Source organism: Pogona vitticeps, chromosome 6 (assembly GCF_051106095.1).
Source record: "Pogona vitticeps strain Pit_001003342236 chromosome 6, PviZW2.1, whole genome shotgun sequence".
Classification (NCBI taxonomy): Eukaryota; Metazoa; Chordata; class Lepidosauria; order Squamata; family Agamidae; genus Pogona; species Pogona vitticeps.
This window is the reverse complement of record NC_135788.1, coordinates 5,957,425-5,969,740: the sequence shown is the minus strand read 5'-3', so window position 1 is coordinate 5,969,740 and position 12,316 is coordinate 5,957,425. Positions and strand designations below refer to the sequence as shown.

General features: G+C 44.3%; 1 protein-coding gene across 2 annotated transcripts in view; it reads right to left on the bottom strand.

Moving 5' to 3' along the window:
- Window positions 1–6,574: 6,574 nt before the first annotated feature.
- The window catches only part of CSRNP1 (cysteine and serine rich nuclear protein 1), a 33,416-nt gene continuing 27,674 nt past the window's right edge, over window positions 6,575–12,316 (bottom strand). For both annotated transcript variants that reach the window (XM_073002838.2, XM_073002840.2), the window contains one exon: window positions 6,575–11,621. In XM_073002838.2, the coding sequence (XP_072858939.2) occupies window positions 10,590–11,621 (1,032 nt within the window). In that variant the 3' untranslated portion in view covers window positions 6,575–10,589. The remainder of the gene's footprint in view (window positions 11,622–12,316) is intronic.

The window sequence follows — 12,316 nt, the reverse complement described above, 5'->3', positions numbered from 1 at the left end:
GAGATGGAGGCTAGGAGCACATGAGCAAGGAGGAGTTTTTTATGCCCTATCGAGTGCCTGAACTAGGACAGACAAGTCCCCATTAACCCTCTGGCTTAACCTTTCCCTTCCTGGTTACGATCAGTCCCACAGATCACACTCCGGTGGGTCCCAGCAGCTTCTTACAGAGGTCACTGGGCGAGCGCACCTGCCCACCGGCAATGGTGCTCCTCAGTTTCTTCAGCACAGGAGCATCAGGTACATGGCAGATGGCAAAACCATGCGAGAAAAAGCACGGCCTCGTCGAAGTCCTAGAAACAGACAACTTTTCGCAAGGGAATTTAGGCCTTTGGGCAAGTGTGTTCAGGCAGGGGTGCCCTGTTCAATGATTTAGACAACAATCCAGGTTGAGAACAGGAGTGGGTTCAAAATCACAACCACAAGCCGCTCGCATGGATGAGCTCCCAAGATTTATCTCTGCTACACAGTGATATGAGTTTTACGCCACTTTCACCCGTCGTGGCTTCCCCCTGGACATGGTCGCTTGGTGACAGAGCTCATATTTCTTGGTTAGAAAAATCTCCGCCCCGTCCCCTTCGGATGGATTTACTGTCACCGCAGGCCCCCTCAGGGAGAGGGAAGAAAATCTATTTCAGTGGGTGGTGTAGAAATGTGCCCTTAGTTTTGACCGTTCCCCCTCCACCAACAAGGATGTTTTTGAGCAATTGGGGGGTGGGGGGGAGAGAGAAAATCCTGGAGCACTGTGAACTTCCAGATTCTGGCCACCAGAGGCCACAGAACCATTGCTTCCATCTTTCAAAGCTATTTTTAAAGGATATTTTATATGGCGCATTAGGTTTCCCACCCACCCCCTTTCTGGGTTGTAAAGGGGGAAAAGATGGGGATGTGGAACCATCCATCTCTGGTTAGTTAATAAATTTCTTCACAGTGGGTGGGTGGGGGGACTCGGTAGCAATAAGTGCTACAGAAGGTTGGGCGTGGCCACCGATCACCTGGGACTCGGCCAGCAAATTACCAGGGCAACGCTCAAGCAAATATAACTGGTTCCTATGGTTACGTCAAGCAAAGAAACAAGGCTGATGTGAGGAAGGGTTAAAGCCTTGTTTCTGAAAGCGGCCTAGGGCTCTGGAGCTTAGTACGAAGGCCTCCTCGGGGAGCAGGGCCGGCGATGAGCAGGAGCCGGGCTTAAAGAGCCACCTAGCACCACCCCGAGGTGGACCCGTGGGGCACCTTTTTCCCTCCTGAGCGGCGATGCCGAGCCCTGCCAAAGCTGCACCTGTGGCTCTTTGGCCGCTTAGCACATGTAAACGGTGCACCTTAGGTGAGGTGCTGAGAAATCACTCGGCACCGGTCCCAAGGATATTGAAATGATACATCCTTCAGTTTCTAGGTAGGCGACGCGGCCACAGACGTAGCGGCTTTCGTCTAAAGTAATCAAGTAAAGCAAATACTAACAGCATTGCCGGGAAGCTGTGCACACTCTTAAAGAAAACATCTCATGTGCCAGAGACGTCCACCAATGCAACATCTGAGTCACACTGGATTACAGTTTACCATTGCTAGAGTTTAGATGGCAAATCTAAAACTGAATTCATGGCCCCCCTCTCTTTTCCTTGTTAAACGATGCCTAATTTCCTGGGTTCTGATCCATACCCTTCTCCTGAAGGAGCAGAATTTGTGCAGGAGCACTTGGCCTGAAGAGATACAGTCCTGTCCTGTCCTCCCCAATCCGAAGATTTCCCAGGTAGAAACTTTTTGTGGTTTATCTTAACCGCATCAGATGCAGGAAAACCAAGGGGTTGGAGCAAAAGCTACTTTTTAAATATTTCTATGCCTAGTGTTGTTAGCTTTAAATATTGCCTTTTAATGATGTACGGCACCCTTGTATACTTATTGTTCTGTTTTTAAATATTGCCTTTAAGTGCTGTAAGCTACCTTTTCTAAAGGGGAAGGTGGGGTAAACTATTTCAATTAATTAATTAATTAATTAATTAATTAATAAAAATTGCACCCTAATATGTCACAGGGTGGTCACCTCAGATTACTCCCCTCCCCACAGCTCCATTTGAGTGCAAAATAACCATCCGCACAGGCTACATAATGGGATAATTAAGAGGTCAATATACACAGAATATGCATAACTCACGTGCCTGTTTATAGAGTGCATTGAAAATGTTCTTGTTTTTAAAGTTTCTGCCATGAGAGTGACCCAAGATAGAGAAGATAAAATTATTAGCACTAGAATGTTCGTTACACAAAGATCCTGGCGATATGGCGAGTTATTGGCTAATGCTACCTGTCCGTAAGCTAATATGGAACATTTAGGCACATCAACGTCATGTCGCTGTCAGATTGTGATCCATCACAGTAACAAAAAGTCAGTTTAACGCAAAGGAAAGGTGTTTTACCAAAGGCTTTCAAGCGACTGCCGCTCCCACATCTCTTCAAAAACCTCCCCCAGAAGACCATCCAAACAAGGGAACATTGCCCACTTATACAGCGATATAGGACAGAGAAATCAAGATAAAGATCTGAATCATAATCTTCAAACCTAACCTCTCTTGAGTCCAACTTGCTTTGCCAGCCCGGCTTCAGAACAATCTCTCCCTAGCAGAAAAATGCTTGGCATTTTTATTTGCCTCTGAAATGCCTTGAACGTACTTCAGGTGATGTATTACAGCGCCGGGTGATCTCAAATTTGGTAACAGAAAACAGCCTACAAGGCAGAAGACAAGATTCCAAAAACACAGATTGCCTTGAGCGACCTCGCCCCAAAAAGATAACACACAAACCTGTCGGACCCTCCAAGCAAATGTGTCACCTTCTTTTCTACCGCGTATTTGGATAAAGGGACACAGTATAGACACAGCCACCCACCCAGGAACCGCTTTACAGAACAGATAGAAAAATGGAACCTACTTTGCAGCCAGAATCAGGTAGGCAAACGAAGGAAATGGCTAATTTGTGTGCCATATTCTGAGCACTGTGTGTGTGTTTTTAACTGCAGAATTTGGTTTGCTGTTGCATCCCAGCATAGGCAGCATCCTCGGAAAGAACAAGGAAATTTTCAACGTCCTCCTTGCCTAAACTGTCCCACTACTTTATTCAAAGGCAGAAACTGGCCTTGGAAAAGCACCAGTTTAATTTCAGGAGGTGGGAATCCTTCCCCTTCCCCCCCACTTTTTTTTGGCTCAAGCTGCAACTGAACTCTCCCTAACACTGTCTTCCCTTGGCCACCTACTGTTTTCCTGCATGCCATCAATCTACAGAGACCTGACCGAGGCATTCTGTGAATTGTTGAAAGGCGCCAATGAGTTTCATACTTTTTTTTTTTAAGGGAAAGGGGGGAAAAAAGCTTTGTTAACAGCAATGCTTGTTGTTCCTACCAGGGTGGCCACCCAGAAATAATTTCACCAACTGGATTGCGTTCAAGAAACATCAGTTCGCTCTGTCAGAAGGAAACACCGAGGACAACAGGAGCCTGAACAGCTTTCAAGGTCTTTTCCTGGCGGGCAAAAGTTAATTTACGAAAAGGTCAGCCCAAGGTTAAGGAGGCCAAATCCAAGTTGAAGGGGGGGGGGTCCTGGATGCATTTAGACCAGAGGTCTGCCAAATTCAGCAGTTATTTTTCTGGAGGTGACGGTGCTTCCCTGTGGTCTTCAACGACTGGGGATTCTTGCATCCAATGGGGATATTCTGTTTAGTTCTTCCAGTTGATCGCTGTTGACTGACGCTGCATAGATGTCATTTTTTAAACCTACAGATTACAGTGGTGCCTCGCATAGCAACGTTAATCCGTGCAGCAAAAATCGGTGCTAAGCGATTTCGTCACTATGCTATTTTAAAAAGCCCATAGAAACACATTAAAACCTATTTAATGTGTTCCTATGGGCAAAAAACTGACCTTAAAGCGAAGATACTCCATACGGCGGCCATTTTTGCTGCCTCTAAAGAGAGGAATCCGCATGAAAACACAGCGGGCAGCCATATTTTTTTTGCCCGGCGGCCATTTTGGAACCGCCAATCAGCTGTTAAAAAATCATCGCTTTACGATGATCGGTAAGCGAAACAGGGAACCGATCATCGCAAAGCGAAAAAAACCCATAGGAAACACCGCAATGTGATCGCTTTTGCGATTACAAAAAGTTAATTGCTATGCGGTTTCGGCGCTAAACGGAGCGCCTGTTAAGCGAGGCACCACTGTACTAGCTCTACTACCTTGTTACGGCAAGAGATTTTAGAAATTCATTAGGCACCATGTGAAGAAGTGTTTCCTATTGGTCTTTTCAGAACTGCCATCCCATAGAAGCCAATTCTCAGAGTTTCACCTCCTTTTAGTCCTTCTTACATTTGGCCAGAGATCTTTTAATCCGCCAGCCACACGGCAGTCTAAACATTGCGCGGCGCTGGAGTGTAGGGGTAATTCAATTTTGGAGCCCAGGATTATTATGCGCAGAACACGGCATTGTTCTTGATGCTAATCTCTTCCAACAATTCAACTGGTGCCCTTCATGGGAGCACTTTTGAGGTTAAAAAGTCAATTCTTTCCTGATTTGGAACACAAGGTTTGTCAAAATGATGTACAGAACGATGGCCTGCAACTGGCAAGGCTAACTGATCTGTTTGTTTGTTTATAATAGTTTTACCTCAAAAACACCCCAGGCGGCTCATGTCATTAAAAGAACTCACAAAAGCTGAAAACAGTGAGCATGCAAATATTAAAAAAATAATTAAACAAGTATCATGTTAAAATGGGTAATAAAATCAATGCTAAAAACAAATTAAAAAGCCGCAGGCCTGTCTCAAGATTCTTAAAGTAAGAAGTTCACTTATTCCCCTTTGATTTAGAATTTCCTTCATGGGAGACCATCGCCTGCAACATCCACCCTGGCAGTCTTGCCGATCCTGGAAGCTTTTTTAGGTTTGCTCCAAAGCCCACAAATGTTTTTGGCATCACTGAATCTCCAAAAGCTGGTATGAAGGAGAGGAGGAAGATAAGGCGATTCAAGGAAGATTTGCCCAGTATTCTGTGCCAACAGAAAATGCCTCACAGGCAGCTCTGTGCACACGATCAGCTTTTGTGCAGATTGCTGCAAACATGACTTAATAATTGCACAGCGCAAGCTGAGCCTCACAACACGGAGATCTCACCCCTGTGCCTGCTGTGCATCGCCGTCAGGGGTCGAAAGAGATCTACAACTTGCTTAGCGCAACGTTTATGGACCAACCCAAAGCAAGCTTCATCAGGATTCCAGGCTGGTGAGACTGTAAAACTTCAGTATAAAGTCGGATCCATTCAGACACAGGAGACCTCGTTTCAAATCCCCGCTAAGCCATGGAAATTCACTGGAAGTTAACAAAGGTTAAACCACTCTTAAAAATCCCACAACCTTGCCAAGCTGCAAGGAGGTTCTGGCATGTAGGATGGAGGTCTGCTTTCAAGCATCTCCAGGTAGAATTGGGAAAGAGGCCATTCTGAGGCCCAAGAGGAAGCCTCGCTCGTCAGCCTCAATGACAGCTAGACTGACTCTCAAGATAGCGGGCTATGTTCTTTTTGAAGGTTAAGGGAGCAGCCTGTCTGCATTTAGGAACAGACTCAGGATAAACAAGTTATTCCAGGCCATACAAAGTTCCATTTTAAGTAAGAACAGCATGCCAGTTTTAAAACTGGGTATATACAGCGATGCATTGCAAGACGAAATTAGTTCGTTCCGCGAGTCATGTCGTATTGCAAAATTTTCATCTTGCGAAGCGTGGTACTAACGGTTGTGTGATTTAAAACAAACAAAAAAGGGAGAAAACAATCTTACGAAGCAAGGCCATAGAAAAATGTGTCTTGCGAGTCACCAAAATAAATAAAATAAAAAAATCACAAAATACTTTCGTCTTGCAAGTTTTTCGTTGTGTGAGGCATTCGTCTTGCGAGGCATCGCTGTATAAGAATTGATGCTTTTGAACTGTGGTGGTGGAGGAGACTCTTGAGAGTCTCCTGGACTGCAAGGAGAACCTATCCGTTCTGAAGGAAATCAACCCTGAGTGCTCAATGGAAGGACAGATCCTGAAGCTGAGGCTCCAATACTTTGGCCATCTCATGAGAAGAGAAGACTCCCTGGAAAAGACCCTCATGTTGGCAAAGTGTGAAGGCAAGAGGAGAGAAGGGGATGACAGAGGACAAGATGGTTGGACAGGGTCATCGAAGCGACCAACATGAATTGGACCCAACTCCGGGAGGCAGTGGAAGACAGGAGGGCCTGGCATGCTCTGGCCCATGGGGGTCACGAAGAGTCGGACATGACTAAACGACAACAAATTGATATATACTGCAGTGTCATAGGCATGATAGTTGTAGATCCCATCAAGATTTTGTTCCCAGTCAAGGTTTTTGAGGCATGAATCAGGCACAGGTTGGCACCCAGAAGGGAGTTGGGAATAAAGAAAGGATGTTTTGAACATATGAATGTTCTCCATAGCAACCTCAGGAATGGATCGAAAAGCTTTCCCACTGGGCTTGAATTTAATTTTCACGAACCTCCACTTAGCCTCCACCCTCCAGATTAAGGAGACAGAGACCTGGTTATATTCCAAAGCAAAAGTTTTTATTATTATTATTATTATTATTGAAAGCATAATGAAATTTTCTTCATATTGCTTGGACAAAATGAGAGACAGCAGCTTGTAGTCAGCTAATGCTTTTTTCTTTGTTTTTTGTTTTGTTTTTTTGCTATCAATGAAAACAGAGGAGGGCGGGGGAAAGAGGTCAAAATATATGCATTTTTAACTTGTACCATTAAGCAAAGTAAGCACAATATATACACAGAGAAAGCGAACACAAAGCCGCCGCAACCAAAATGTTTCAATCAATACATTAGATTATTACAGATTGTATCAATAAATACCCAAGTTTTTTTGTTTTTGTTTTAAAGAAAAACTGCTTGAAGAGGCAAAATTTTATACATGGTACAGAAAGAGGAAACAGATGTCTATTTACAGTCAGTGCACCCTAAGGTGAGAGGAAGGGTTGGCCGCAACACAAAATAAAGTGAATAAATTAGAGGAAAAGGGACATCCATGAAGGAAGGAGAGGGTTTTTTTAAAACCCCTTATTCTCCCAACATTCATTACAAAATGACATATTAGACAGGAGAGGAATGTTCTAAAATTATTGTCACTTTAGTGCCAAAAAAGGTACCAAAAACCATTAATAAAGCAATCATTTAATAGAAGCCGTTTTAAAAAAAATCCCACCAATTAAATAAAAAAAAACTGAGATATATATTCGTATTATTTAAAGTTAAATACATTATTTTATTTTATTTTTAATGGCCCATTGTGGGGTTACCCCTTTTAAAAACTTTTTTTTTTTTTTGCATAGACTGCATCCAGGGGCAAAGTCTTTCCAAAACGATACGAGAAGAACAAACGCTGGCTGCTTTGTAGATCGCTCAAGGTCAAAGTGCAGGGCGTGTAATCTCAAGAGAGGCCAGAATGCCGATGGTCTCGGTTAACAAAATGCTGTGATGCAAACGGGAAAACTCTACAAGCCAGACTTTTGTAACCAACCTAAATCTTGTGCAGGACATACAAATCAGGCCAAAATGTTTAATCGAACAAAAAAGACGGCTGAAAACAGAAATGCTGATCAAGTTAACAATCGCCTCCCTCGTTTTGGACTTTTCAAGTGGAGGGAAAATGCATTTTTGGTGCATTAAGGACAAATGCTTTTATTCAGACAAGAATAAAATATCTGCTAAGATACAAAGCAAGACACATTTAGTTTGCAAGAATATTTGGCCTGAATCATTGACTTGACTCATTAAAGCTTCAGGAAACTGTGTTGGCAGGAAATTTCAAATGGGTCAAATTCGTTCTGGACGTGAAGACGCTCTATCTCTACTTTGGAAGTATAGTGGTGCCTTGCATAACGAGCGCACCGTTTAACAACGAATCTGTATAGCGATCTATTTTTTGCGATCGCATTGCGATGTTTAGATAGGGAAAACATCGCATTGCGATGTTTTTAGAACAGCTGATCGCGGTTCCAAAATGGCCGCCGGGTAACCAAAATGGCCACCGCAAGCATTTTCGCGCACTGCCCTCGCTTACCGAGGCGGCAAAAATGGCAGCACTATGGAGGATCTTCGCTCAACTGTGAGTTTTCGCCTCATAGGAAGGCATTAAACGGAGTTTAATGCGTTCCTATGGGGTCTTCCTATCCGTATAGCGATGTTTCCGGATAGCGACGATTAATCTAGAACGGATTAACATCGCTATGCAGGACACCACTGTAGAAGGGAGCACCTAGATGCTCTTTTAAAAGACACTTCCAAATTATTCCTGTTCTGATGTAGGTCTGGGGAATCCTTTAGCAAGAATAACAATAAAATAGAAAAAAATAATCAAGGTTCATGATGCTTTTCTTTTCCTCTTTATTGCTGACGGTAGGTTCCTTACAGAAGTTGTACAACTAACTTGGCTTTGGCCAGCGTCTCATTCTGACTCAAAATGAAATCAAACCTGTTTCCGCACCTTCTCAAAACTACCAAGGGTGCAACTGCTCCAGATAATATGTCATCTCGTTTGAGCAAACCAGGCTGTATCTCACTTGGATATCATCTCAGGGGGGTGGGTGGGAAGGTACCATTTATGAGGAAATAAAGAGGCACAACACTGCAGGGGTGCACTGGGTATACAGACCTTGGATTTTCTACCACTAACAACAGCTGGCGCAGTTGTGCTGCAGCATGAGCTGATGAGTATAGACTCCCAGTAAAAGCCACCTGAACACAGTGTTTTTTCTCTTTTTTTTAATTAGCATTTATTCTGCCTTTTCCAAAGGCTGAAAAGTCCTCAGAAAACTGCAGCCTTGGTTCTTCCATATGTTCTGGCACCATAAAAATAGATCAGATCTGCTGTGTAAAGAAATCATGGCCAAATCCTTAAGTAAATTAAATAAATTAGAAAATAATTTACAACACAATTTAATTTCTTCCTTAAATATTTCATACTCTTCTTTTCTCTCTCTCTCTCTCTGCTTCTATGGACAAGTAAAGAGTTTCTTAACTTGCCCATAGGGGGAATTATGGACATCACACATAAGTCTTACTCAAGATTGCAGGTGTAAATATATATATTTCCTTCTTAAACAGTAGCAACATGCAACCTCTCTCTTCATAGGAAAACATGGGAGCTCTGCAGACGGAGAGCTGTCAGGATGAATAAGCAAGTAATTTGTTTGCTCTACTACAATTTTGGTGCACCAGGCACCCGTAACTTCCACGTCTCCCAATGCTCTCTTAAGAGATAAGTAACCTTCTCAGGTGTGTACTTGTGGCTACTCCAACTCCCTACTCCGTACTGTCTCTTCCTGTAAGTGTAACCAAGCAACACATGGGATAGTTCTTACAAAGACAACACAACCCTGAATCTGTGCACAACACTCAACCATGGCTCATATCTGCATTAACCTCCAAGGCCCCCTGGTAGTAGGGGAAAAAGCTGGGGAGAATCTCCCAAGCATTTTCCTTTAAAATTACACAATTGCCAAGGGTCCCTTGAAGAATCCAAGAGAGTGAAATGGGATTTTAAGTTTGTAGTGTAGATACATGGCTTATGCAAAAGATACTGGGTTGGATCCAGGCACTGTCATGAATGGAACCGTTAAGTTAGATGTGACTAATGCCAAGTCCCAAGGATTTCAGTGGGGCTACTCTAAATTGAACAATGTATTAAATCCAACCCAGAAAAGGCATTCGACTGCCTGGAAAGTAAACACTTCCTTTGTGTTTTATCAAATAGAAAAAAGGGAGGAAAAGGACATTCAACACAAAACACACTCCTTAAGGCCCGGGGTACCAAAGGCTTACTTCAGCTTAAGGTTCATGGCAATCCCCAGTACTACTAAGGTACAAAAAGGTAACAAATAAATAAATACAGATATATTATGCAAAAAAAGATGATTGTATACATAATACATCTGAGGTATGACTAAATTAAATAAGATTCCATGCTCAGTTCAAGCTTTGGCGGCGATTTAAAATTGGAATTTTGCAATAAATAGAATGGGGAGGAAAAAATGTAGCTAATAGTGTATGGGCTCTTTTTTCTGTAAACGTTTTCCCATGGATCGAAGAGATGGCTCTTGAACAAATCATTTTTTCACCATAAATATAATTACACATCTAGACTTCCCAAAGTTGTCTGGAGGAAAATGGTCTGCTGTCCTTGGAAAATGTTTGCAGAAGGTGCTCTGGGGATGACCCACTGTGTTTGAAGACAATTTTCTTCACAAGCACATCCCCGCCTTCTCGTACAAAATGCAGGTCAAAGGCGGGTTGATTTACGAATGTCACCGTCTGTGTTCTTCATCCGTGCCATCCAAACGCCAAGAGTCTTTGCCCAAGCACTAAGAAAACTGATTGTAGCTGCAGCTTGTCCCTCCCCCTGCCACAGTGCCCCCCCAAAAGGGGAGAAAATTAATTAGAAAGAACTCCGCAGTCTTCTCGTGCAAGAAGCGCTGCTGGTTCGTGAACAGTTTTCAGTTCCAGTAGAGTTTCCCATTGCTTTCTCTCGGAAAACAACGGCGGCCACGATTAAACCTTCACCGTCTCCATTAGCGACGACTTTATGGCATCTTCCAGAAGCTGATTGTCTGTGAAAGGTGCAGAGGTTTCGGGGACAGACTCTGACAACCCAATGAGAGACTCTAGAAAGCAGACGCTCTGATCTCCAGCCTGGGGCAAAGTGGGGAAATTTGGCAACTGAAGCTGGAGGGCCGAAAAGTTGTCCAGGTTCTCATACTCTTTCAAGGAATTATAAAGAGGTCCCAGGTTGTAGTCTGAGAAAGACTGGAAAAAATCCAGAGAGTCTGAGGAAAGGCTGAGGTCCATGTAGCTTTTGGAGCACGGTTCGGGAGAAGGCGACGGGGCGCTGGAAGAAACTCCCCCACCCAACGCTCCCAGGGAGCCATCCTCCAGAAAACAGCTCGCCTCCTGGTTGGCGTTCTCATCCAAGCACTCTGTGATGTTCGGCAAATGGCTCAAACCACCGCCGGCATCCATCTTCTCGGTACCGATGGGCGCGCACTGGTTCTCCACATCCACGCTGAAGAAGCCTGTCGGGTGGTAAGAACTCAAGTTGTCCTGGCAGCTGCTGGCGGCGCTGCTGTCATCTTCCTCCACGTCGGAGTCGTTGAAATGGAGGATGCGGGCCAAGCCGTCGTCGTCAACGTCCGACTGGGACTTCTCGGACGGGGCGGCCTCGTACGGTTCCTCCAAATCCTCGCTCTGACCAGAGGACGAGGAGGAGTCCGTCATGTCGCTGCTGCAGCTGTTCTCCCCCACAGTTTCCAGGTCCGGGGCAAACTGGAAGGCCGGCGTGAGGGGCACGGTCCGTTCCTCGAAGGCTGCCTTGCCCATCGGACACCCAAACGGGTGGAGCCGGTCCCTGAAGGGTGGCTCGGGTTCAAGGCTCCTTTCGTTGTTCTGCTGGCTCTTTTCCAGTTCCAGCTTCATGATGGTGTGGATGAAGTGCGTCTGCACCCGGGCTTGGTTGAACTCGATTCTCCCTTCCGTGTTTCCGCAACCGTCTTTCGTGCAACCGCAAGGAAATGACGTATGATCCATCTGTCAGTAGAGGTACAAAAGTCAGTCATGCCAAGTCGAGTTTCTGGATGTTTTGAAACAACTTTTTAACAAACAATGTTGGTTTTACAACACCTGAAGGGTGCTGATAATATCATCAGCAGAGAGTCGTTTTTGGAAATAAAAGTGTGAAAGCCATTGGAGCCACAGGACAGGAGTAGGAAATCGTTACCAAAAATCATTGCCCGTAGCAGGGGGTATTTTTCAGCAATTAAAAGACTTCCTCTTCCTGTCTAGTGGCTCTCACAGCTTCCAAATGATGAGCTGTGGGGGCCATGGTACAAAAACAGGAAGTTTTTAATTACTTGAAACTTCCCCCTCCCCACTAACAACTTAATTAGCCTTCCGTGGGCACAACTGAACAAACTGGATCTCAGCAACTAGCAGAGTTATTTTGCTTTTAGCTTACAGGTCACTATTGGCCAATCTCATACAAATGTTCTGAAGCTTTAGCTCATCACTCCCTGACTCCAGCCAAACAGAGTCATCATTTGCTTGTGTCAAATTCAGCGCCATAGTTCATTCCCCGTAGACACGACTACTTTAAAGCCAGCAAGCACCGGACAGGCATGTGTGAATCAGTCATTGATTTTAAAAACTGTATGCAGCAGCCACTGGTATTTAATCTCAACAGGGTAGGGACTTCTTTTCAATCTAGGGCCAAATTCTTAGCCATC